This window comes from Anolis sagrei, chromosome 6, assembly GCF_037176765.1.
Source record: "Anolis sagrei isolate rAnoSag1 chromosome 6, rAnoSag1.mat, whole genome shotgun sequence".
In the NCBI taxonomy this organism is placed as follows: Eukaryota; Metazoa; Chordata; class Lepidosauria; order Squamata; family Dactyloidae; genus Anolis; species Anolis sagrei.
The window spans coordinates 19028450-19055759 of record NC_090026.1 but is presented as its reverse complement, the minus strand read 5'-3'; the positions used below and the strand labels follow the sequence as shown (position 1 = coordinate 19055759).

Sequence of the window (27310 nt, the reverse complement as noted above, 5' to 3'; positions counted from 1 at the left end):
TCTCTCCTGACTTTTCACCCACATCTATGGCAGGCATCTTCAGAGGTTGTGAGCTCTGTTAGAAACTAGGCAAGTGGGATGTATATCTCTCTGGAATATCCAGGGTGGGAGAAAGAACTCTTGTCTGTTTGAGGCAAGTGTAAATGTGGCAATCCATCACCTTGATTAGCATTAAATAGCCTTGTAGCTTCAAGGCTTGGCTGCTTCCTGACGGGAACCCTTTATTGGGAGGTGATTAGCTGGCCCTGATTGTTTTTTGCCTGAATTCCTCTGTTTTTTTAGTGTTCTTTCTTAACTCTCCTGATTTTAGAATTGCATTTTCTGGGTCCCCATTGCAGTAATCTGGTCCCAAAATGAGACCAGGACAACCATCAGACTTGCGATATGAAGGAAGACATTCCTGGCAACACACAAAAAAAGCAAACACAACAACTGTTAATTATTGAGGAAAGAAAGTGGGGGTCATCACAACATGATGAATTGTATTAAGGGGTTGTGGCATGAGGAAGGTTGAGAAACACTGACTTAGAGGAAGCATAGCTGCAATTCAATGGAAAGTTATGCTGTCAATTGAAAAGTTTCCCCATCTATGACATTTTTTCCCAGGTAATTGGAAGGTAGGCAGACCTACAGGCCACATAAAAACTCCTTTGGATTCCAGGAATGCTGTGTTCTGCATTGCTCCCATCCCTTTTCAAAAGCGAGTTACACGGAAGCAAACTCTGCCCATTACTGTCATTACTCCAGGGCTCTGATCTATTAGTTGCCAAGTGACTGCCTTTGTTCAAGGGGCAAATTGTCCCAAGGAATAATTAATCCAAGCCCAGGCTTGCTCGATTACTTCCTTGTTCCTTGTTCCCTAAACTGAAAGGAAGAAAGTGCAGAGAGGAAGAAATGTACCTGTAACCTGCAGCCATGGATGACAACTGGACGGACCGTTTGGGGAGGCGTGATGATGAAAGAGGTACCTTGGGGTTGGTTAGATTTACCTGGGACTGATTGATAAACATCCCCAAAATAACCTCCAACGCTTTTTTTACATTCATAACTCCCACAATTCCTAACAGCCAGAAACTAGGGCCCTCCAGGTGTTTTGGACTTCAACTCCCACAATTCCTAACAGCCGGTAGGCTATTAGGAATTGTGGGAGTTGAAGTCCAAAACACCTGGAGGGCCCAAGTTTGCCCATGCCTGGTATAAGCCCCCAATGCAACGCCTTCCATATGAAATGGATTGTAATCTTTACATTAGTCTGTATTCAACTCATATGGAGAACATAAAGTCGGGGGAAGCTAGGGGAAATCTTTCCGATCCCTTCAGTCGGGCAGCAACCACATGGCATAACAAAACAGTAATTTGTTAAAATTCTCCAAATCATTTTAAGGGAAGGGGAAAGTACACCAAATGAGTAGTTTTAAAAGGACAGGTACATACAATAACAGCTAAATTATGACTTGTCTAGAATCCAAAGTCTTTAAAAAACGTGCATGTGGTTGTCTGAGATAATAAAAACTGCTTTCTGATGGTTTAATTTACATTCTTTTTGTTTTATGTATAAAAATATTTAAAATATTGTATATAAAACTCTCATCAGGCTATGTGTACAAAGTGCATATGAAACAAATGAAATTCATGTTTAGAATTGGATCCCTTCTCTAAGATATCTCATTTTCCTATGCAAATATTCCAAAGTCCATATTATGGAAGACTTCTGGCCCCAGGCATTTTGGATAATTTATTTATTTATTTACTATGCTTCTATACCGCCATTCTCAGCCCAAGGGCGACTCATGGCGGTTTACAAAACGGCACAATTTGATGCCCACAACTGTACAAAAATAATTTAAACATTAAAAACATTTAACACAGGTAAAAATTCATTACAATTAACATCAGTAACACAATAAAAACCATAAGTCCTCCGCATGGATACTCAAACCTTTATTTAGTTATGGTTGTAATAGCCAGCATGCCAGCACCTTAAATCAGGAAACAGCTTCCAAGATCTACATTGATACTCGCAGGAACAGCAAACAAGAGTCCAAAAGTGGCAGGCTAAAACCAAGCACCTAAATCAGTGGCTGATACCAAATGGAAAACTGCCTCCCGGGCACACAGAAGAGTGAGTGACTTGGAAGGTGCTGAACTGCACTCTGGCACCACGAGATGCAGAGCCAACTTTGAGAAATGGGGCTACAAAGTGGAGCCCACAACATACAAGTGTGGAGAAGAGCAAACCACAGACCATCTGCTACAATACAACCTGAATCCTGCTACATGCACAATGGAGGACCTTCTCACAGCAACATCAGAGGCACTCCAAGTGGCCAGCTTTTGGTCAAAGGAAATACCATAATGCCAAGTTTTTAACTTTGTCTGTGTATTTTTAAATACATTATAACTGCACTGCTTCTGACACAATAAATAAATAAATAAATAAATAAATAAATAAATAAATAAATAAATAGCAAGACAAACGGGGATGTTTTTAATGAAAAATAATAACCAACATGCAATGCAGTGGGCATGCCAGGCTTGAAGGCATAAAAGAGGATGCAGAATTCCCTCCAAAGAAAGAAGGAGATACGTACCTATGCCATAGTTACCTTTCCTCCCAGGTCAAGTGGATTTATGTTGTAAACATCACTGATGGAGGCCAGAGCTTGGAAAAGTTACTTTTTAGACTGCACTTCCCAGCGTGGCACTGGCCAGGAGATCTTACGATCTGTTGACCAAAAAAGGGGGGAAATTGGAGTCTTGTGCAGCTATGCAAATTTTAAATATCAAAATGATGGTACAGTAGAGTCTTGCTTATCCAACATAATTGGGCCAGCAGAACGTTGGATAAGCTAAAATGTTGGATAATAAGGAGGGATTAAGGTAAACCCTATTAAGTGTCAAATTACATTATGATTTTACAAATTAAGTACCAAAACATCATGTTTTACAACAAATCATAGAATCATAGAGTTGGAAGAGACCTCATGGGCTATCCAGTCCAACCCCCTGCCAAGAAGCAGGAAAATTGCATTCAAATCACCACTGACAGATGGCCATCCAGCCTCTGTTTAAAAGCTTCCAAAGAATCAACAGAAAAAACAATTCAATACACAATAACGATATGTAGTAATTATTTACGAATTTAGCACCAAAACATCGCAATGTATTGAAACAGCTGTGGATCCAGGCAGGAGGCAGCCTGCGTTGGATAATACAGAACATTAAATGAGCGAAGGTTACATAAGCAAGACGCTACTGTATTGCAGGATCCCAATAGATCATGCATCTGTGCAGCCCCAAGGATCACAGACTACTTGGTTTTGGAAGGAGTGACCTGTTTTATAGATTTGCACTTGATACGACTCCCACTGATTTCATTGACTTTCTGCTCTGTCTGATGTTTGAACACAATGCGAGAACATGTTAATCAAATCCATGAATAATAAAATCCGCACATGTGGAGGGATGACCATACTTAAAAAGTGGGCATCTTCTCCTCGACACACACATTTTATTCTATTCTGGATCTTCTCTCCAGAGCCAACTTGGAATGGCCGAGGACCCCCATCTCTATTTCTCCAGCTGCCAAGCAACCAGACGCTACGTTTACGGGGCAACAAGGCAGTGGATTGGGGAGCAGCTTGGGAAGAGGCCTCGGAGCCTACTATTGATCCCCAAGAACTGATCCCAGAATTTGTGTCAGGAGAGGAAGAGGAAGACAGCAAGCCCCTGAAAGAGCTGCTCCTCCCGCTTGCGGAGAAACGAAAATTCAGGTAAAAAAGCCATTGGTTTGTTGAAGGGGGAAGAAGATGGAGGTTCAGGAGGTTTTCCCAAAGGAGGCTTCCTTACTTTGGCACCTTCCAGGTATGTGGGGCTGCAATGCTCATCATCCTCAGCCAGCATGGTCCTGCAAATGCATGGAATTGAAAAGGTGTTAACCAACTGACAAAAAAGAAGCTAACCAGCAATTTTCCAATTAAATCATATCACTTAGATCAGGCATGGACAAACTTGGGCCCTCCAGGTGTTTTGGACTTCAATTCCTACAATTCCTAACAGCCGGTAGGCTGTTAGGAATTGTGGGAGTTGAAGTCCAAAACACCCAGAAGGCCAAAGTTTGCCCATGCCTGATTTAGACCCGGATCCAGTCCTATAAGGTCTAAATGCCTATTATCCTGTGCTTTATCCCATAAGGAACCTGAGCCAGACTCCCTCCCCATTCTGCATGCAACCTATTTAACCCACATTGCTGTTCAAGATAAATATGATAATTAACAAAGAATGCAGACTCTGGAACTTTTTGTACTTAATGAACAGTTCTGTCTATTCACGTTATCTGATGTTTTAAGTAGGCAATGTGTTTTTAACCACTTGTATATGTTGTATCATCAATATGTTATTGATCCCTGCTTGATCCACAGGAAGAGGTGGGTAGGATGATATTATTAGTACACAGCAAACAAGATCACTATGCTGGCTTTTGTATAAGATCACTATGCTGGCTTCCCAAGTGTCTAGGACTATGTGATGTATCAGCAAATAATGCGTGCAGATCCAAGTAGGGTGGCCTTTTGCAGCTGACAAATGGTAATTTGGTCAGTGCCAATTGTTTTTAAGTACAGGCCAAGGTCTTTATTTACTTTATTTACTTACTTTACTTTATATACCGCTTTTCTCAGCCCTCAGGCGACTCAAAGCGGTGAACAACATCGATGCAAAACATCACGAGACAAGTATAGGGCAATTAAAAACAATTGTAACATAAATAATTAAACATCAGTATAACAATAATTAGTGCCTTAACCACTGCACCCAGTGTGCCGATCACCACTGGGACCACCTTTACTGGGTTGTGCTGGAGTCTTTATTATTATTAGAAACACAACAAGGTGAATCCACAGTAGACACTCTGCTGGTTATTGTATTGGATCACACGTCGGACACTTCCCAAGTTGTGGTTGTTGTTGTTATTATTATAATTATTTGAAATACAACAAAATTAGTACACAGCAAACAAGATCACTATGCTATATTTTGTATTGGATCACACGTCTGACCCTTCCCTATTATTATTATTATTATTATATGCAATGAGATAAACATTTTTAAAGCAAAATTCAATCTTACTGCAACATTATCAATTGTAGAACTTCTTTCAATATTTATTAGAATCATAGAGTTGAAAAAGACCATAAAGGCCATCTAGTCTAACCCAATGCCATGCAGGAAAATACAACCTAAGTATTGTTGTTGGGTGCCTTCAACTAATTTTTGATATATAGCAACTCTTGTGTGAACCAGTAGGCTGTTAGGAATTGTGGAAGTTGAAGTCCAAAACACCTGGGGGGCTGAAGTTTGCCCATGCCTTGTCCCTTTAAGGGTGAAAAAAGTGGTATATAAATACTGTAAATAAATAAATAAATACACTGTTATATAATCCAGTTCAATGGAGTTATACAGCATTCTGAAACTGCATTATATGGCAGTGTAGATGGGGTCCTAGCCTAGTGCTATGACTGGTGACTGATATTCTCGTTTGTGTATTTGTGATGCTCCAGAATTTGCCACATTATTTGCTCTTCTGCTTGCATTTTATATTCAGAACCAAGATTCAAATTCTTGGAATCTATCCTGTTTAATCTACACTCTAATAATGTGTCAGAAAAGATATTCCATCTTCTATGTGATACCAATTCAGTGGTAACTTGCTAGTTTTCTCTTTTCGCCCTTACAGCCATGAAAATTAGGTCTATATTTATTGCCGATATTCCAGTTGATTGCCTTGAGGAGGCTCTTAGCTAATTGAATTTTATCTAATGTGTGACATGGTATTTTAACGGTATTCAATTTTAACAGGCAGGAACTGTATGCCAATTATTTTTATAGCCCTTTCATATAGTTTTATATGGTTGCACTTTTATATTGTATTTATTTGTTTGGTTGGTTTTTTGTGTCAGGAGCGACTTGAGAAACTGCAAGTAGCTTCTGGTGTGAGAAAATTGGCCATCTGCAGTGATGTTGCCCAGGGGACATCCGGATATTTTACCATCCTGTGGGAGGCTTCCCTCATGTCCCTGCATGAGAAGCTGGAGCTGACAGACGGGAGCTCACCCCGCTCCCTGGAGACGAACCGCTGACCATTTGATCAGCAGTACTGCTGACACAAAGGTTTAGGAATTGTGAGAGTTGTAGCCAAAACACCTGTAGGGCCAAAGTTTGCACATGCCTGCATTAGTGGATTAAAATAACATTTTAATCAAACCCTCAAATAATCAAATTTGCAAAAATAAACCTTCAAATGTGGAAGGTCACCTGTATAGAACCTAACTTGAGAATTGCCTCGTATTTAAATATTTGAAAGGATGTCACATTGAGGAGAGAGCAAGTGTGTTTTCTGCTGCTCTGGAGACTAGTGGGACACAATGGATTCAAATAGCAGGAAAAAAAGATCCCACTTAAAACATTAGGAAGTACTTCTTCATGTGTAAGAACTGTTCGGCAGTAGAGTATGTTGTGTCAGAGCATGATGGAGTCATCTTATTTGAAGGTTTTTAAGCAGAGGCTGGATGGTCATCAGTTGGGAGGGCTTTGATTGTGTGTTCCTGCATTGCAGAAAGGGGTTGGACTGGATTGCCTTTGGGTCTCATCCAATTTTAGCATTCTAGGATTCTATGAGTTCCAAGAGGTTAGGGTTAAACTGCTGAGCTGCTGACTGGAAGGTTGGCGGTTCAAATTGGCGGGATGGGGTGAGCTCCTGTTGATAGCCCCAGCTTCACCAACCTAGCAGTTCAAAAGCATACATATGCGAGTAGATACATAGGAACCACTCTGGCGTGAAGGTAACTCCATACAGTCATGCCAGCCAACCTAGGAGGTGTCTATGGACAATGCCAGCTCTTTGGCTTAGATGTGGAGATGAGCACCAACCCCTAGAGTCGGACTCGACTTAATGTCAAGAGGAAACTTTTGCCTTTACTATGAGCTACAAGCCCGGGTTTTGATAGATGCACCCACTCATTAAGCCACATGGGCTCTTTCTCTCCTGACTCTTTATGTCCTTTTTTCAAGAGCTCTGCAAGAACAGGCAGCCAAAAGGCTCACTGGTTGGGATCTATGGCGTGTGGGGAAACGGCGGACACTACATCGTCTGAAGAACCAAGCAGGGAATGCCTTCTCATATGTAGAGATGTGGCGGAGCTCCCTGCACCACATTGGAGGTATGGCAAAGATCTCTGAAGTAGCTTGAGATCATATTGTGGACGGAGCGTTTACAGCCGGGGTTATTTTTCTGATCCTGACCCTTGACTTTCATGTCCTCTCCTCAAAGGCCATTTTGGAACAGGGATCCAGTCCTACTTTAACTTCCTGCGCTTCTTGGTTCTGATGAATTTTGTGGCTTCTCTGCTGGTGGTGGGATTCGTGGTCGCTCCCAACGCAGCGTTCGAGAGTTTGCACCTCAATTGGACAAGTCAACACAACAGCAGTTTGGGTGGGTCTTTGATCCAGGTATAGTAAATAAGGATTGATCTTAATCATCAGTGTGAAAGTGCTAAAACTTTTGGATATAGTGAAAAGAGCCTTTATCTCCCCCTTTTGACGACACCCCCCCCCCCCCCCCATGTACTGAAGGCCGGGCTTTAGCATAGCAGATTAACCGCCAGCTGCAGATCGAAAGGTTGACAGTTCAAAGCCCAGGTCAGGGTGAGCTCCTGGCATTTATTCCAGTTCCTGCCTACCTAGCAGTTTGAAAGCAAATGTGAGTAGATAAATAGATACTGCTTTAAAGGGGGGGGGAGGTATTTAAGGCACCCATAAGGAAATGCCACAAAATGCCAGCAATTCAATCAAGGAGGAAGTTTACAAACAAAGCTCTTTGGCAGGAAAGATGTAGCAACAGCACCCCCTTGTGGCCGTAACCGAGCAGAAGCCTCCAAGATGCCGAAGATGGGAAAGCCTATATACACACATACACACACACACATACCTACCTCTATCTATGTTCAGCTGTCCGTCTTGTCAGTCTGTAATGGCATTGAATGTTTGCCATATATGTGTTCTATGATCTGCCCTGAGTGCCCTTCGGAGTGAGAAGGGTGGAATATAAGTACTGTAAATACATAAATAAATAAATACTGAGTAGTTCTGCATAAGGAAGAAATTAGAGTAGGGTAGCTTTTCCTTCATTATGTTTTCACAGAGGATGAAGAGAATACCAGCCTCTGTAGCAGCAGCAGCAGCAACAACAACCTAAGCATAAAGTGGAATTATATATTTGGCCATCTGTATCCATAGACCAAAAGGTTGGTGGTTCGAATTCAGAGAGCGGGATGAGCTCCCGCTGTTAGACTCAGCTTCTGCCAACTTAGTTTGAAAACATGCAAATGTGAGTAGATCAATAGGTACTTCTTCTATGGGAAGGTAATGGCGCTCCTGACAGTCATGCTGGCCACATGACCTTGGAGGTGTCTATGGACAATGCCACTTCTTCGGCTTAGAAATGGCACCACCATCCAGAGATGGACACGGCTAGACTTAATGCCAGGGAAAAGTCTTTACCTTTACCTTTATCCATAGATTCCATATCCATGGATTCATGTCGAAGAATGCTGGGACTTGCAATCTGACAATTTCAGGAAGCTGCATGATTCCATACTTAAAATTTGTGTCAAAGTAAGACTTAGAAATAATTGTTTTGTTTTGGAAGCAAGAAAGTATGGAAACAGGAAGAAGGTATCTGTAACAGAAAGATCTGTAGCAATGAGGTCTAGAAACTTTTTTTTTGAAATCAAAAGCTGAACTTATATGTAGAATTGCTGTGTTCTTCATCATACAGCAAGTTTGGCACTTGTGGACAAAGTCTGTGGACTATAGATCCCTGTCATGAAGTGTGGATTAGGCCATCACCCTGTCCCCAAACACCTGGACTTAGAGGATCTTACCCAAGCATGGGCAAACTTCAGTCCTCCAGGTGTTTTGGACTTCAACTCTCACAATTCCTAACGGCCTACCAGCAGCTAGCATAGTTGAATAGTTGATAAATCACCAACCCATGAGCTGGGCTTTAGCACAACTGGTAAATCACCAGTAATGATAAGATCTACCAACCAAAAGGTTCAAAGCCCCGGGTCAGCATGAGCTCCTGACTGTCAGCCCAGATTACTATTAACCTAAACATCAAAAAAACCAAGATTATGGCAAAAAGAATGATTGACAACTGGAAAATACAGGGAGAAAATGTGGAGGCCATGACAGACTTTGTATTTCTAGGTGTAAAGATTACTGTAGATGCAGACTGTGGCCAGGAAATCAGAAGGCGATTACTTCTTGGGAGGAGAGCAATGTCAAGTCTCGATAAAATCGTAAAGAGTAGAGACATCAGACTGGCAACAAAGATCCGCCTAGTCAAAGCCATGGTATTCCCTGTAGTAACCTACGGATTTGAGAGCTGGACCTTAGGGAAGGCTGAGCGAAGGAAGATCGATGCTTTTGAGCTGTGGTGCTGGAGGAAAGTGCTGAGAGTGCCTTGGACTGCGAGAAGATCCAACCAGTCCATCCTCCAGGAAATAAAGCCCGACTGCTCATTGGAGGGAAGGAGACTAGAGACAAAGTTGAAGTACTTTGGCCACATCATGAGGAGACAGCAAAGCCTAAAGAAGACAATTATGCTGGGGAAAGTGGAAGGTAAAAGGAAGAGGGGCCGACCAAGGGCAAGATGAATGGATGGCATCCTTGAAGTGACTGGACTGACCTTGAAGGAGCTGGGGGTGGTGACGGCCAACAGGGAGCTCTGGCATGGACTGGTCCATGAGGTCATGAAGAGTCGGAGACGACTAAACGAATGAACAACAAAAGCAGTTCAAAAACAGCTTTAGCTGTAAGTAGAGAAATTAGGTACCACTAAAACAAGCCGGGGGGGGGGGGGGGGGGAGGTATTTTACGACACCATAAAGAAAAAGATGAAGTACTTTGGCCACATAATGAGAAGACAGGAAAGCTTGGAAAAGACAATGATGCTGGGGAAAATGAAGGTAAAAGGAAGAGGGGCCAACCAAAGGCAAGATGGATGGATGGTTTCCTTGAAGTGACTGCCTTGACTTTGAAGGAACTGGGGATGGGTACAACCAACAGAAAGCTCTGGCGTGGGCTGGTCCATGAGGTCACGAAGAGTCAGAAGCGACTGAATGAATAAACAACAAAAGAAAAAGATCAGAAAATACCTGAAGACCAAAAAACAGGAGGAGGTCCTGATGGCTCTTTGTCATAGAGAATGGAGCGACAGCACCCCCTTATGGTTGGATTCGAGCACCACCTCCAAGGTGCCAAAAAGATGGATGTCAACACAATGTTTCTGTTCTGTCTGTCTTTGTCCTATCTATCTCCCTGAGTCCCCTTGGGGAGATAGGGCAGAATATAAATAAAGTGTTGTATTATTATTAGTATTATTATTAGTATTATTATTAGTATTATGCCTGACCTAACCAAACTAGAGTCGTCGAATGAAAGATTAGTGGATTCTATACGAATTGTGGTGAGAAGGATGAAAGTTAGCTTTTCCCAATATTATTTATTTCAGTGAATGCATCTTGTCTGCACTACAATCCTGCCCCGCAAGGCTTGGTCAGCTACTTTTCCTACATCATGAATCTTCTGTCAGGCCAGGTGAGACACTACGTTCCACAGGTGAGCACTAGAAGTGACATGGTAATTTGTTCCCCAGTCCTTGCGACTGTATGTCTCTTTGCAGGGGTTCATGGAACTCACCTACCTGTTCTACGGCTACTACCAAAATTCAGCGGTTGCTTTTGTGGGCTTCTCATACAACGTTCCTCTTGCATATCTGCTCACAGTTTTCTTCTACCTCCTCTTCTGCCTGGCGTGGATTGTCCGGAGGTGAGAACAGATTTACGTACATCATATAAATAATCCTCTGTTCCAAAAGAAGAAGCAGCTCCAGGAATCCTTTGTTTTAATAAAGCCAATGGGATTTTGGCCTGCATAAATAGGAGTGTAGTGTCTAGATCCAGGGAAGTCATGCTACCCCTCTATTCTGCCTTGGTCAGACCACACCTGGAATACTGTGTCCAGTTCTGGACACCACAATTGAAGGGAGATGTTGACAAGCTGGAATGTGTCTAGGGGAGGGCAACCAAAATGTTCAAGGATCTGGAGAAGCCCTATGAGGAGCGGCTTAAAGAACTGGGCATGTTTAGCCTGCAGAAGAAAAGGCTGAGATATTATGGCCATATATAAATATGTGAGAGGAAGTCATAGGGAGGAGGGAGCAAGCTTGTTTTCTTCTGCCTTGGAGACAAGGACGTGGAACAATGGTTTCAAACTATAGGAAAGGAGATTCCACTTGAACATTAGGAAGAACTTTCTGACTGTGAAAGCTGTTCAACAGTGGAACTCTCTGCCCCAGAGTGTGGTGGAGGATCCTTCTTTAGAGGCTTTTAAACAGAGGCTGGATGGCCATCTGTCAGGGGTGCTTTGAATACGATTTTCCTGCTTCTTAGCAGGGGGTTGGATTAGATGGTCCACGAGGTCTCTTCCAATTCTAAGACTCTAAGTACCTGCTTTATTGCTTGCTTCCATCCTCTTCCAGGTCAGTCTACTGTCTCAAACGCAGCCTGGTCAGCGAAGATGCTTCCTTTGGATCGTATAGTGATAAAGTCTTTGCTGGCTGGGATTTTGGCCTGATGCAAGAGAAGATGGTGAAGTTAAGGCACAAGAGTATTCGCTACGAACTGAAGGTAAGGCAAAGCAGGAAAAGTAGGAACAATTTCTCGTGCTTGGTGGGGTTTAGGATTTCTTTGCAGTGGGAAAAAAGAGAAATCTCCAATTCATGCACAGAATACAAGCAAACCTCCTGAAGTTAAGAAAGGCTGGATTGGATCAGTCCCAAGCCCATGTATTAATTGGCATCAGTTCCATGGAAGGGAGTCACAATGTAAGCACAATAAATAGTAAAGTAAACAGATAAGATTCAGAGTGGAATGAATAAATAGACTGATCCTGTCTGCCTGCTTGCTTTCCTTTTTTTCAAAATGCCCACTAACTATAGAGTTCTCTAAGCAGAGTGCTCTACAAATATATGCAGTACAAGAATAATAAAATAAGACAATGACTAAAGCATTGGACCCTGGAACAGGTGAATCAGAGAGTCTCCTTGTGGAGAGAAAAAGCAGGGTACAAATAAACATAATAATAATAATTATGATCATAATTCTGACTCCCCTAAATCCAGAGTAGAAGGCACTGAGTCATTCCCCATTCTTAAATTGAATCACCAAGGTCCCATCTGCACTGCCATCTAAAATCAAGATTATCTACTTTGAATTGGATTATATTATTTATTTATTTATTTATTTACGGCGCTTATATGCCGCCCTTCTCACCCCGAAGGGGACTCAGAGCGGCTTACAATATATATTTTCATACAATATATTATATTATTAGCAAAGTACAATATCAGTATATATTACTACATTGCACTATACCATTATATTGTAATATTATTAGTAATATTACATGTAATTAATATATGGCAGTGTAGACTCACATAATCCAGTTCAAAGCGGATAACCTGGATTATCTGATTTGATAATGTGGATTATATGGCAGTGTATATCCAGCCCAATACTCCTCTGAAGGTGAGATTCCTTGGGTATTATTAATCAGACCTCCCAACTAACACCTCCCAACAAAGGATACCCCCAGGCAGGAAGCAGCCAGGCTTTGAAGCTGCAAGCCATTCAATGCTAATCAAGGTGGCCATTTGCAACATTCACACTTGCCTCAAACAGACAAGAGTTCTTTCTCCCACCCTGGACATTATTCCACAGATATATAAACCTCACTTGTCTTAGTTTCCAACAGACCTCACAACCTCTGAGGATGCCTGCCATAGATATGGGTGAAACGTCAGGCGAGAATGCTTCTGGAACATGGCCATACAGTGGATTGTTGTGAGTTTTTCGGGCTAATTGGCCATGTTCCAGAAGCATTCTCTCCTGACGTTTTGCCTGCATCTATGGCAGGCATCCTCAGAGGTTGTGAGGTCACATACAGCCTGAAAAACTTACAGCAACGCAGTGATTCCGGCCATGAAAGCCTTCAACAATACAACTATTCCCATCTTTACCATACCTTGATGTTATTTGGCCGCATGTATCTGGCTTTTTGTCTATGACATTTTGAAAAAGGATGTAGTTCCCACTGAGAATATGTAGGTCTTTTAGAAGCTGCAAAAATACATTCAACAATTCTATCTTTGCCTTACTCCTTTCCGCCTGCTGGAGAAAGCCATCTCTATTGATCTTCTGCCTGCTGTGCCATTGTTAAAAACTACTGGAACTCTTATAAAAAGGGAAGCAAGCATAAGTCGAGTTTCCATATTTCTTCCCTTTTATTATACCCCCTACCCGGACCCTGCATTTAGCAGCTGCGTGGCAAGCAGAAATGTAAGAGGGATATCTTTATCTCCAATATATTGGATCCCACTGCCAGTTTTTTTTTCCTTCTCTGCCAAGCAGAAGGGGAGAAAAAGCTGGAGAGTTGCTAATTCTTAATAGCTCTTGACAGGATTTACTCTCCCTGGATAATCACACATAATGGAGGCGTTTTCCCCCTTTCCCCCTTGCTTTTTATAACATCCACCATTTGAAAAGCATAAATGAAGATTTGGGAAAGGGGTTAATCACTTTCTCCCTGCTTTTAATAGCATCCACTGTTTGAAAATAATAAATGAAGATTTGGAAAGGAGGTAATGGCTCAGGGACTTGGTTTTCTTCTTTGTTTCGGGCTGCTAAAGAACCTCTTGTTTTCTTTCCTTCCTTGGCTACAGATGGATTTAGAGGAGGCAGCGCTACGCAAGCGCCAGGCAGAACAAACCACATCACAGCGAGTCTGTCTTTACGCTCTCAGAGGCCTGGTCAACATCATTGTGTTGGGACTATTGGGAGCATCGTTTTACTGTATCTACCGGGCAACAGACTATTCTCAGTGGTTGCTGGGACAGGTAAGGGAACGGACTCTCTGTTTACTCATTCCACCTTCCTCTTACCAACTTTGAGTGGATTCCACCCCATAGAAGCATTGAAGGGGCCAAAAGGGACATCTAGTCCAACCCCGTGCCATGCATGAATATACATCTGAAGCAATCGTCAAAGATACTCATCCAAAGTCTTCCAAAGAAGAAGACCCTCCATGGCAGTCTAGTACTGTTGACTAACTGTAACAGCAAGCCATTCTTCTAAATCAGTGGTTCCTAGCCTGTGGTCTGTGGAGCACCAGTGGTCCACAAGGACTAAAATATGGTCTGCGACCTCATCGTTACTACACCTTTGCAACAAAAGAACTGGTTTTGCAAAATCCTCATATAGTGCTAAGGCTTATTAAATATGAATTTCTGTGGGCAAGCAGTTGGCAACTACTGGGTGGCATATATTTTGTACCAGAAACTAGAGCTGATGTGGTCTATCCAATGCAATTTTCTGCGGGAAGGTAATGGCGCTCCATGCAATCATGCTGGCCACTTGACCTTGGAGGTGTCTACGGACAACGCCAGCTCTTCAGCTTAGAAATGGAGATGAGCACCAGCCTCCATAATCAGACACAACTAGATGTAATGTCAGGGGAAACCTTTACCTTTACCTTACTTATGCTATTGTATTGCCTCTCAAACTTCTCTCTCCAAGCTAATAATGAGTGGCACTATTACTTCCCTGTCAGAAGCCCCCGGTGGCACAGTGGGTTAAACCTTTGTGCCAGCAGGACTGAAGACCGACAGGTTGCAGGTTCAAATCCAAGGAGAGTGTGGATGAGTTCCCTCTGTCAGCTCCAGCTCTCCATGCGGGGACAGGAGAGAAGCCTCCCATAAGGATGGTATAACATCAGAACATCCGGGCGTCCCCTGGGCAACGTCCTTACAGACATCCAATTCTCTCACACCAGAAGTGACTTGCAGTTTCTCAAGTTGCTCCTGACATGAAAAAAACCCATACCTGTCAACCTTTTGACTTTTCAGACCTTTTCCAGATCACAGTAACAGTTCACCTTCTACTCAGTGCAGTAGGTAAAAGTAAAGGTTTTCCTCTGACATTAAGTCCAGTCATGTCCAACTCTGAGGGTTGGTGCTCATCTCTATTTCTAAGCCAAAGAGCTCGTGTTGTCTGTAGACACCTCCAAGGTCATAGAGCGCCGTTACCTTCCCGCCAGAGCTGTATCTAATGATCTACTCAAATTTCATGTTTTTGAATTGCTCGGTTGACAGAAGTTAGGGCTAACAACAGGAGCTCACCCCGTTCCCCGGATTTGAACCAGCGACCTTTTGGTCAGCAAATTCAGCAGCTCAGCTGTTTAACCCACTGTGCCACTGGGGGCTCCTCTCAGTGCAGTAGAAACACCTAAACTGAGACAAAAGCCATTCTTACAGCAGAGCTTTCCAAGCATTTCATGTTGGTGAGACACTTTTTGAGACATGCATCATTTTGCAACACGATAATTCATTGTTACTAGCAAACCAGTGGTTAAACCAACCCTTCATAAGAGATACAGACACATGCATCAATTGTAATAATGAATTGTATGGAGATACAACATATCTCATGAAAACCTTTCATTTATATTTTCATAAATATATGAGTTACTGCTTATTTCACATAGACTCAGAGGCTTCTTGCAATATTCATGCCACACACCTACACACTGCAGCCATCACACTAATGTGTTGTAGCACACAGTTTGGAAAGCTCTGCTTTATATTATCTTTGGACTAGCAATTGCTGTGTTGGAAAATTGGTTCAAGAGCCTAGTGACGATGGCCTTTGGTCTTGAAGCAGGCAGGAATTCCCTCAGCACAGCTCCATCCATCACTCCATAATCAACCTATTGAAGTTCTGTCTGTAACAGCAGAGATGTAAGGCGCTCTCTCCACCACGCTCCCCGTCCACCTTTGCCACTGGAGAAAAGAAAATGGTCAATGTTCTTGCACTACTTTATTGTAAAGTATTTGTCCAGATTGATCTTTTCTTCTTGTTTTCCAGGCAGACTCCCCAGTCAAAGGCCAGTTCTTCCTGGAACTTCTGGTGGCTTATCTCCCTTCGGTGGTCATCACTCTCGCAAACCTCATTGTCCCGATCATCTCCGAGAGCATTGTTCGACTGGAGAAATACCCTCTCAGCTTTGAAATCAAAATAACACTCCTCAGGTATAAGACATCCTCCGCATAGGTGCTCAGAGGCAGCTAATATAATGTCTCTTCCTTGCAGAGGCGACCATTACCTCTGACTGGTAGCAAAGGGTGGATTAACTATTCTGCTGTGCAAGTTAGAGTCCGGAGCATTTTCTATACGGCACGCTAATGGTATCTCCATTCTTGTTGTACTCAGCAGGGAGCCTGTCTTGATTTCCGCAGCTCCTAAATTACACTCAGCTGTTCTAAATGATAAGATCCTTCAAGCTTAATTAATTGTCATGCTGAGTAAATAGTAGACTAGGAACCTTTTCACACTATACAATTAGACACATTATATTTCATTTTAAGTATCGTGGTTCTATCTTGTCGTATCCTGGGATTTGTAGCTTGAGGAAGGGAGTTTGAATTCTCAGCCAGAGCACTCCAAGTTACCAACAGACTACAAACCCCAGGAGTTCATAGGATGCAGCAATTAAAGTGGTATGTAGCACTATAACAATACAGCGTTGTGAAGTTTTGGCTCTGCCTTTACCTCTCCTCTGCTTTAGTTCCCCTTGTTCATAGATATTTTTTTTTTGTGTCAGGAGCAATTTGAGGAACTGCAAGTTGCTTCTGGTGTGAGGGAATTGGCCGTCTGCAAGGACATTGCCCAGGGGACACCAGGATGTTTTGATGTTTTACCATCCTTATGGGAGGCTTCTCTCATGTCCCCTCATGGGGAACCGGAACTGACAGAGGGAGCTCATCCACGCTCTACCCAGATTCGAACCTGCAACCTGTCGGTCTTCAGTCCTGCCAGCACAAGGGTTTAACTCACTGTGCCACCGGGGGCTCCAATAGTGTATATACCTTCCTTTGTATTAGTTTTTGGGTGGAGCATAACACCCCCCAGAGGCCAGCCTTAGTTGGCCTATTCCATTCCTTGTATAGAGCTCTTTGCTGAACTTCTTTTTTCTAAGCAGAGCTACTCTGACTTAGGTTTAGGATTGTCTGGTAATCCTAGGCCCAAGCAATTCAAACAGGCATCCTTAGCACCTGCATTCAGCAGTATTTTTATACCAGCAGTCCAAAGGACAACAGAAGCTTATGACCAGCTTATGCTTCACAAGAAAGAAGATTAAGACAGTTTATAACCATCGCTTTGCACCAGAGACAGAAGACTCTAGAGCAGTGGTTCTCAACTTGTGGGTTCCCAAATGTTTTGGCCTTCAACACCCAGCAATCCTAACTGGCTGGGATTTCTAGTAAACTGGCTGGGATTTCTGGGACTTGTAGGCCAAAACACCTGGGGACCCACAGGTTGAGAACCACTGCTCTAGAGAGATGACTGCAGCTAGCAAAGGCTTCTTTTGTAATATATTGTTTTAAGGTATACAGATAGCCCCCGAGTAAAGCCAGACACTATAGTTTTCCCAAAGGCTCGGGCATGCCATCACAAGTGTAAAAAAGGCCCTAGGAGCTATTTTATATCAATGTTTTCTATGAGATCTGCTTAGGGAGCAGTAAGAAGTATTTATATATTGAAGGGAATTCTAGCAGCTTAGACAGCATGCCTGGTTACTGATGTTGGACACTATTGGTGGTCCGGGGTAGATTAGGGGATTGAGATATGGGAAGGGCAGTCAAATAGTGCTAGGACAGGACTGTGCTGAATACAGCCACAGTTTTTTTTGCAGCCCAGGGGTTGCTGAATTTCTCTGACTTTCAAAATTAGACAGACAGACAAGATTGACAAGATAGATCGACAGATAGATCGACAGATAGATTGACAGATAGATCGACAGATAGATCGACAGATAGATCAACAGATACACAGACAGTGTTTGTGAATTGCCTCCCTCTCCATGTTCCTAGTAGGAGCAATTTATCTTTTAAATGCACAATCTTCATATCGGGTTGTTGTAGGTTTTTTGGGCTATATGGCTATGTTCTAGAAGCATTCTCTCCTGACGTTTTGCCTGCATCTATGGCAAGCATCCTCAGGATGTTTGCCATAGATGCAGGTGAAATGTCAGGAGAGAATGCTTCTAGAACATTGCCATATGCTTGCCATAGATGCAGGCAAAATGCCAGGAGACAATGCTGCTAGAACATGGCCATATAGCCCGAAAAACCTACGACAACCCAGTGATTCTAGCCATGAAAGCTTTCAACAAAGCAATCTCCATATCCATGGTTTCATTTATCCACAACTGACAAATTATGTTATTTCCAGGCATTTTCTATATCTTCCACTGCAATTCTGTGGTATTCTTGCGCCAGAAGTCCTTTATTTCAATTGGGTTTGCTCTTATCTGTTATTATCATGGATACAGGGGCCATACTATAGTTTACAGCTCCCCCAATTCCTATATAATCAACAATCTTACATTATTCTGCTCTAGTTTGGCTAGATCAGGCATAAGCAAACTTAAGCCTTCCTCCAGGTGTTTTGGACTTCAACTCCCACCATTCCTAACAGCCTCAGGCCTGTTCCTTTTCTCCCTCAGCTGCTTAAGAGGCATTATTTAACATAAAAAACAGACTGCTCTTCAAAACCAGAAGTCGACATCAAATTGACAAAATCCTGGGGTATAAATGGTTCTTTAGACCTATTACGCTGTGTGAGGTCAGGCTTTCACTTTGGTTCAGGTTCCTTTCAGTAGCAAAGACTTCAAAACAACTCAGTGTAACAGATGTAGATCTGGGACATCTGCTATTCCTAAACATGTTTTTAAAAAAATTCCAAACACATTTTGAGATAAAAACACCTCTCAAGGGAGCACTTCAAAACAATTTGGGTCTCTCTCGTGCCTTCAAAAGATGGTTTAAGCCCATAGATCACTAAGAGCAGCACAATATATAAAATCAGTTAGTGATTTATGGAGGAAGTCAGAACATGGGGTATTATTTTCTTTCCTCATCAATTAATAGTCATTGTGTTCGCTTTTTTTGTGTGTTGCCAGGAATGTCTTCCTTCGTATCGCAAGCCTGGTGGTTGTCCTGGTCTCACTTTGGGGCCAGATTACCTGCAATGGGGACCCAGAAAATGCAGATTGTCAGAACTGTGGCTACAATAACAAGTTATACCCAGTAAGTTCCAAGCACATCAAGACATTTGGAATTGAGGTATTGGGATTCTCAACCTTGTTAATGCCGCCACCTCTTAACACAGTTCCTCATGTTGTAGTGACCTCCAACCATGAAATTATTTCCGTTGCTACTTCAGAACTATAACTTTGCTACTATCATGAATTATTATGTATATATCTGATATGCAGGATGTATTTTCATTCTCTGGACCAAATTTGGCACAAATACCCAATACGCCCAAATTGGAACAAAGACAAGGTTGGGAGGAATTGGTTTTGTCATTTGAGAGTTGTAGTTGCTGGGATTTATATTTCACCTACAATCAAAGAGCGTTTTGAACTCCTCCAATGATGGGATCGAAGCAAACTTGGCACACAGAACTCCCATACTGGAAGGGTTTGATGGGCATTGACCTTGAGTTTTGGAATTGTAGTTCACCTACATCCAGAGAGTACTGTGGGCTCAAACAATGATGGATCTGGACCAAACTTGGCACGGATATGCAATATGCCCAAATATGAGCACTGGTGCAGTTTGGGGAAAATAAACCTTGACATTTGGGAGTTGTTGGGATTTATATTTCATCTACTATCAAAGAGAATTCTGAACCCCAGCAATGATAGAATTGGGCCAAACTTCCCACACAGAACCCCCATGACCAACAGAAAATACTGTGTGTTCTGATGGTCTTTGGTGATTCCTCTGACCCCCCCCCCTTGTGCCCCCCCCCCCCAGGGGTCTTAACCCACAGGTTGAAAAACGCTGCTCTAAAACTACCAACATATATGGTATACATATTAGTTTTAAAAGTGGGTTTCCAGCTTCTATTTTGTCAGTTTCTCTATAAATTTATTTTTTTTCTTCCACTTCTGTTTGTTTTAACATGTATAAGTAAATACCCCAACATTTCTTGTCTCCAGAACTGTACATAAAGTCTTTCCCTTTCCCTCTGATATATATTGATAAAATACTTTCCATTTTTCTGAGAATGTGTCCAATCTGGGTTGCGGTGAGTTTTCTGACTTGTATGGCCATGTTCCAGAAGCATTCTCTCCTGACATTTCGCCCACATCTATGGCAGGCACAATCAGAGGTTGTGAGGTCTGTTGGAAACTAGGCAAGTGGGGTTTATATATGTGTGGAATGTCCAGGGTGAGAGACAAAAGCTCTTGTCTGCTCGAGGCAGGTGTGAATGTTGCAACTGACCAGCATGATTAGCATTGAATAGCCTGGCAGCTTCAAAGCCTGGCTGTTTCCTATCGGGGGGGGGGGATCCTTTGTTGGGAGATGTTAGCTGGCCCTCATGGTTTCCTGTCAGGAATTCTCCGTTTTCTAAGTATTGCTCTTTATTTACTGTCCTAATTTTAGAGTTTTTAAATGGTGGTACCCAAATTTTGTTCATTTTCATGGTTTCCTCCTTTCTTTTGATGTTGTCCACATCCTTGTGGATTTCAATGGCTTCTCTGTATAGTCTGACATGGTAGTTGTTAGAGTGGTCCAGCATGTCTGTGGTTACCAGTATTTAAAAAAAACCCTCTAGATCCAGGACAGTAAATAAATAGCAACACTAAAAACAAAACAAAAAAAAAAAAGATAGGAGAATTCCAGACAAGAATCAATCAGGGCCAGCTAACGCCTTCCGCCTTCCAATTAAGCAGTGTTTCTCAACCTGTGGGTCCCCAGATGTTTTGACCTTCAACTCCCACAAATCCTAACAACTGGTAAACTGGCTGAGATTTCTGGGAGTTGTAGGCCAAAACACCTGGGGACCCACAGGTTGAGAACCACTGCAATAAAGGATCCCCTGGGCAGCAACCAGCCAGACTTTGAAGCTGCAAGGCTATTCAGTGCTAATCAAGGTGGCCAATTGCAACGTTCACACTTGCCTCAAGCAGACAAGAGTTCTTTCTCCCACCCTGGACATTCCACAGATATATAACCTCTCTATTTTGAGCAGACCGCACAACTCCTGAGGATGCCTGCCATAGATGCGGGCCAAATGTCAGGAGAGAATGTGTCTGGAACATGGCCATAAAAGAATACGATAGGAGAGGTTTGCCATGGGGCATTTGGCAGATGTGGGCTCCTGGTTTACTTGAAAGGGAACTTGTGAGGCTTTGGAGGTGGTACAGAGGTGAAACTTTTAATCACGAAGATTTATATTTGCCTCTCCAGTGCTGGGAGACCGCTGTGGGGCAGGAAATGTACAAGCTGATGATCTTCGACTTGCTCATCATGCTGCTTGTTGTGATGTTTGTAGAATTCCCAAGAAAGTAAGTAATTTTTTTCTTCTTCTTCTGTGTTATAGTCTGGGTATGACTGCTTGCTTTGGCTTCAATACTTTCAATTTGCTCTAAAGTAGGCTTGGGCAAACTTGGACCTTCCAGGTGTTTTGGACTTCAACTCCCACCATTCCTAATAGCCTCAGGCCCTTTCCTTTTTCCCCTCAGCCGCTTAAGCGGCTGAGGGGAAAAAGGAAGGGGCCTGAGGCTATTAGGAATGGTGGGAGTTGAAGTCCAAAACACCTGGAGGGAGGGCCCAAGTTTGCCCATGACTGCTCTATATACATAAATAATATAGAAATCAAAAGGAATTTCAAGGTCATAACATCTGCCTCGTCTTCAAGCCATGATCCAGAACATCCACTCCTAGCATGTTATTACATTCCAAATGTTTCTGATCTGTTAATAAAGGTTTGCTTTGTCTTTTAGGATGCTGGTGACTTTCTTGCCCTCCTGCCCATTGCTGAAACTTTGGGGGCAGCAGGAGTTCATGGTGCCCTCCAATGTGCTGGACCTGGTCTACGGGCAGACCTTGTGCTGGACAGGAGCTCTTTTCTGCCCCCTTCTGCCTGTGCTCAACACTATCAAATATATTGCTGTCTTCTACCTGAAAAAGGTGATTCTGGTTTGCCACCTTGTCTTCTGTGTCCCTGGGTTGCAATATTAAGACTCAATGCAAAGCTTTTGTGCATAAGAAAGTGCCTCCTATGAATCAAAAACACACGTATTTTCATTCAGTTGGCAGTTAAAAATGTCAGTAGCAAATACTAATTGAAGTGGCATTCCCATTACCTGTTTTTAATAATAATATCTTAATAATGATAATAATAATAATAATAATTGCAATTCCAGGTGATAGCAGAATTTATAAGCAACTGGAAAAGGTTACATAATACAAGGATTTAAAGATTGAACTGTAAAGACTCTGGCACAAGCTAGGTGGTCCCAATGGTCAGCACACTGGGTGCAGTGCCTAAAGACCTTGGCCTGCACTTAAAAACAATTGGCACTGACAAAATTACCATGTCAGTGGCAAAAGGCCACCCTGGAATTATTCACCAATACATTACACAGTCCTAGACATTTGAGAAGTGTCCGACATGTGAGCAAATACAAAAGCCAGCATAGTGATCCTGTTTGCTGTGTACCAATCTTGTTGTGTATCAAATAATAATAACAATAATAATAATAATAATAATAATAATAATAATCATCATCATCATCATCATCATCTATATAAATAAAAATGTAATGTTCATTTGTGGGATTAACAGAACTCAAAAACCACTGGATGCATTGACACCAAATTTGGACACAAAACACCTGATAACCCAATGTATGTCCTTCACTCAAAAATTTGATTTTGTCATTTGGGAGTTGTAGTTGCTGGGATTTATAGTTCACCTACAATCAAAGAGCATTCTGAACCCCACCAACGATGGAATTGAACCAAACTTGGCACACAGAACTCCCATGACCAATAGAAAATACTGGAAGGGTTTGGGGAAAATAGAATCTTGACATTTGGGAGTTGTAGTTGCTAGGATTTGTAGTTCACCTACAATCACAGAGCATTCTGAACTCTACCAACGATAGAATTGAGCCAAACCTCCCACACAGAACCCCTATGACCACCAGAGTGGGCCACAGCAACGCGTGGCAGGGGACGGCTAGTAATAATAATAATAATAATAATAATTTAATACCCACCTCTCATATGAGGGAATGCCACTTCTAAAATAATGTTTAATGTTTCACAAGTAATTCATACATATTGCTTTGGCAATATGATTTTCTACCCCATTTACAAATTCAGTTGGCAAATACAAATCTTAATATAGTAAAACAGGATTAATATATCCAACATGGTAATTAAAAGGTAAGTATTTTCTGGTGTTGACCTGTGTGCTAGACTAAAGGAAGGGCAACAGGCATTTTTTGATAATTGGCAACACTGCCAGTTTTGGGTTGCATTCTGTAGCCAAGAGCTTGGGAAATACCAGGAATATTTCTACTTATATGTCCAGGGTGGGAGAAAGAACTCTTGTCTGCTTGAGACCAGTGTGAATATTGTAATTGGCCATCTTGATCAGAATTTAGTGGCCTTGTAGCTTCAAGGCCTCACTGGTTGCTGCCTGGAAGAATCCTTTGTTGGGAGGTGTTGCTGGCCCTGATTGATTATTGTCTGATTAATTGATTCTTGGTCCTCCCAACAAAGGATCCCCCAGCCAGACTTTGATATTACAAGGCCATTAAATGCTAATCAAGGTGGCCAATTGCAACATTCACACTGGCCTCAAGCAGACAAGAGTTCTTTCTCCCACCCTGGACATTCCACAGATATATCAATCTCATTTGACTAGTTTACAACAAACCCCTCAACCTCTGAAAATGCCTGCCACAGATGTGGGTGAAACATTAGGAGAGAATGCTTCTGGAACATGGCCATACAGCCTGGAAAACTCACAGCAACTCATTTTTATGAGGATTGTTCTATCAATTGGCTCAATCAGCCCTTGACTCAGTGGCACAGGCGAACATCTTGCCTCTACCAGACTGAGGCCAGCCCAGTATCAACTGGCCTGCCAATGCTTGGTTTATCTACTGCTATTTTAAGGGATTTTCTTAGGAAGGGCATTCATGGAAGGCTGGCAGCAGGAGAATAAAGAGTGTTTGGTTATTGTCTTCCCACTTGCTTCCAGCTCACCCTCTTTTCCAACTGCCGTCCCGCTGACCGGACCTTCCGTGCCTCCAGCTCCAACTTCTTCTTTCTCTTGGTTTTACTCTTGGGCCTGATAATCTCCTGCGTTCCTGCTTTATACAGCATGTTTGTGTAAGTACAATGATAAAGAAACCCACTGACACTCCTAATATTTGTTTCTTGGAAGAGTTCAGAAATATTTTTCAATTTGGCAGACATTTGGCCTTGTTAAGGGTCAAAATGTTTTTAAATACTGTGTTGTAACTCACCATAGGAAAATTCTAGGACCTAAAGTTGGGATATAAATGCTTTTTAATCTCTCTCTATAAATGTCAGGAGGCTTTCTTTGTAGTAAAATAATATGGTTGCACTATTTACAAGAACACATTTCCATAACACAAATAAAGTTCTTTATACTTCCTGCTTTGCGTCCACATTGGACTACTTTCTCATGCAGATAAACAGCTTCACTCTCACAGAGCCTCTTCTCACATTGAAGTTACACAGAAGTTTCACACAATAGCTTTTTACACACAGCACCCTTCACACATGATGGCCTTCAACCTGGGGCTTCTCGTACCAAAACATCTCACACAGAAGACTTTCTCAGACAGACACTTTTCTCACACTGAGACAAACTAACACTGACTCCTTCTCACACTGAGGCCTTTCTCCTACAGAGATCTCTCACAGACAGAGGTTACTAAGCTACAGGCATACCTGCTTATACTGAACTGCAGCTTCATAGAATCCGTTTCATAGAATCATAGAATCAAAGAGTTGGAAGAGACCTCATGGGCCATCCAGTTCAACCCCCTGCCAAGAAGCAGGAATATTGCATTCAAATCACCCCTGACAGATGGCCATCCAGCCTCTGTTTAAAAGCTTCCAAAGAAGGAGCCTCCACCACACTCCGGGGCAGAGAGTTTAACCCTTCCAGTACTTGATTCCGATTTTTGTACGAGGGTTGAATAAAAAGCATTGCCTCTACCTTTGTAACTCCTCAACAGATAGCAGTACTGGTATGCGGCAGGTACTGGCTTGTTCAGTAGACTCTCTTCTACAGTTCCATTTTGGCGGGAAACCTTAGCATTGAACGGTTGTGTTGTTAAAGTGCAAAGTATGGGACCCTGCGCAGTCGGTCGGTCAATGCGACTTAAGCAATGTGTAGTCATTGAATTTTTGTCAGCAGAAGGTGTCACCTCAACATCTTTAAACTTACTCGCCCAATGACGCACAGTACTCACATCATCATAAACAGTTTGCCTTCTCTGATGAATCTCCTTTGGGGTGACACCTTCTGCTATCAAGAATTCAATGACTGCACGTTGCTTAAGTTGCATTGACTGGCCGTCTGCGCAGGGTTCCATACTTTGCACTTTAACCACACAACCATTCAATGCTAAAGCTTCCTGCCAAAATGGAACTGTAAAGGAGTCTACTGAACAAGCCAGTACCTGCCACATACCAGTACTGCCATTTGTTGAGTAGTTACGAAGATGGAGGCATTACTTTTCATTCAACCCTTGTAATTAAAAATACCTAGCTATTTTTAAAAAAATATTTCTGATAAATTCCTCCCCTAAATCCCCCTGTCCTACTAATGCTACAGCTTGACCTTGACTTTCTCTTCCAGAATACATCCTTCAGAAGCCTGTGGCCCATTCCGGGGTGAGCCCGCCATGTGGAACACCGTCAGCAGCGCCATATCAGAACTGCCCAAAATGGCCAGGAACTTCTTCGGATTTGTGGGTTCTCTGGCTTTCGCTGTCCCTTTGTTTCTGCTACTGAGGTGAGGAAGGATTTGGTATCTTTTCCAGACGTTTCTCTGATCCCCAAATTAGGATGGCACTTTATTAGGGCAGCACCCTAATTTAGAGAACAAAGTTTGGAAAAGTTACTGTTTTGGACTACAGTAGCCATGGTTAAGCTGCAGAAGGGTTGTGGTGGAAGGTGTGGTCATTTTCCAAGGACGATAGATGGCTTTGAGCCTTGCAACTGATGAAACAAAGGGCCCTGATCTTACATTTGTCTCCTCTCTTTTGCATCCTTTCCTCCAAGTGTCCTCATGTTCTACCTCAAGGCACTGGCTGACTCCTACAGCTCTTTGGTTAAAGGCCTTAAGGGACAACTCCGTCTGGTAAGTACTCAAAAAGAACATTTTCATAGAGTTAGCATGGGATTGCAATGCCAGGATCAACAGATGCCTTACAAATAATGCAGATGTGCCACACGAAAATTCCCACTATCCCAGACTATTTGCCCAAAGCTGTAATGCAGCACATCTTGAGATGCTAGACTGGGAAAGGACCAAGAGGACGCTGTCATGAATAAGGATACTTTCACATTTCTCTCCTTCTCTTTCATCTAGGAGGGCCAAGACAAACTCTTCCTGGTGAAACAGATCTCTGAGATGAGCCACTGAAGCAGAAGATGATAGAACAACATGCACTTATTTCTTCTGGTAGATGGGTGTTTAATTGTACAGTTCATTTCCTCAATACTCAAAGAGTGTTTTAATATTGGTAGCCAGATTTTGTTGATTTTCATGATTTCCTCCTTTCTGTTGAAATTGTCCACATGCTTGTGGATTTCAATGGCTTCTCTGTGCAGTCCGACATGCTGGTTGTACTCTAAAATCAGGACAGTAAATAATGAACAACACTAAGAAAACAGGGGAATTCCAGACAGGAAACAATCAGGGCTGGCTAACACCTCCCAACAAAGGATTCCCCCCAACATGAAGCAGCCAGTCTTTAAAGCTGCAAGGCCATTCGATGTTAATCAAGGTGGCCAATTGCAACATTCACACTTGCCTCAAGCTGACAAGAGTTCTTTCTTCCACCCTGGACATTCCACAGATATATAAACCCCACTTGCCTTGCTTCCAACAAACCTCACAACTTCTGAGGATGCCTGCCATAGCTGTGGATGAAACGTCAGGAGAGAATGCTTCTGAAACATGGCCATAAAGCCCAGAAAACTCACAGCAACCCAGTATTGGAAGAGACCATATGGGCCATCTTGTCCAACACCCAGCCATGCAGGAAAAGCACAATC

At 42.5% G+C, this 27310-nt stretch overlaps 1 protein-coding gene across 1 annotated transcript; it reads left to right on the top strand.

Annotated features, from left to right (window-relative positions):
• The first annotated feature begins 22 nt into the window (after positions 1 to 22).
• On the top strand, positions 23 to 26897 carry TMC4 (transmembrane channel like 4). Its single transcript, XM_060780401.2, has 16 exons — positions 23 to 964; positions 3539 to 3773; positions 7069 to 7217; positions 7328 to 7489; positions 10574 to 10659; positions 10745 to 10890; positions 11603 to 11750; positions 13844 to 14017; positions 16044 to 16207; positions 19141 to 19267; positions 21443 to 21540; positions 21979 to 22165; positions 24252 to 24382; positions 25887 to 26042; positions 26312 to 26390; positions 26622 to 26897. The coding sequence occupies exons 1-16, from the start codon at positions 916 to 918 to the stop codon at positions 26673 to 26675; spliced, it is 2145 nt and encodes a 714-aa protein (XP_060636384.2). The 5' UTR covers positions 23 to 915; the 3' UTR covers positions 26676 to 26897.
• Positions 26898 to 27310: the final 413 nt, after the last annotated feature.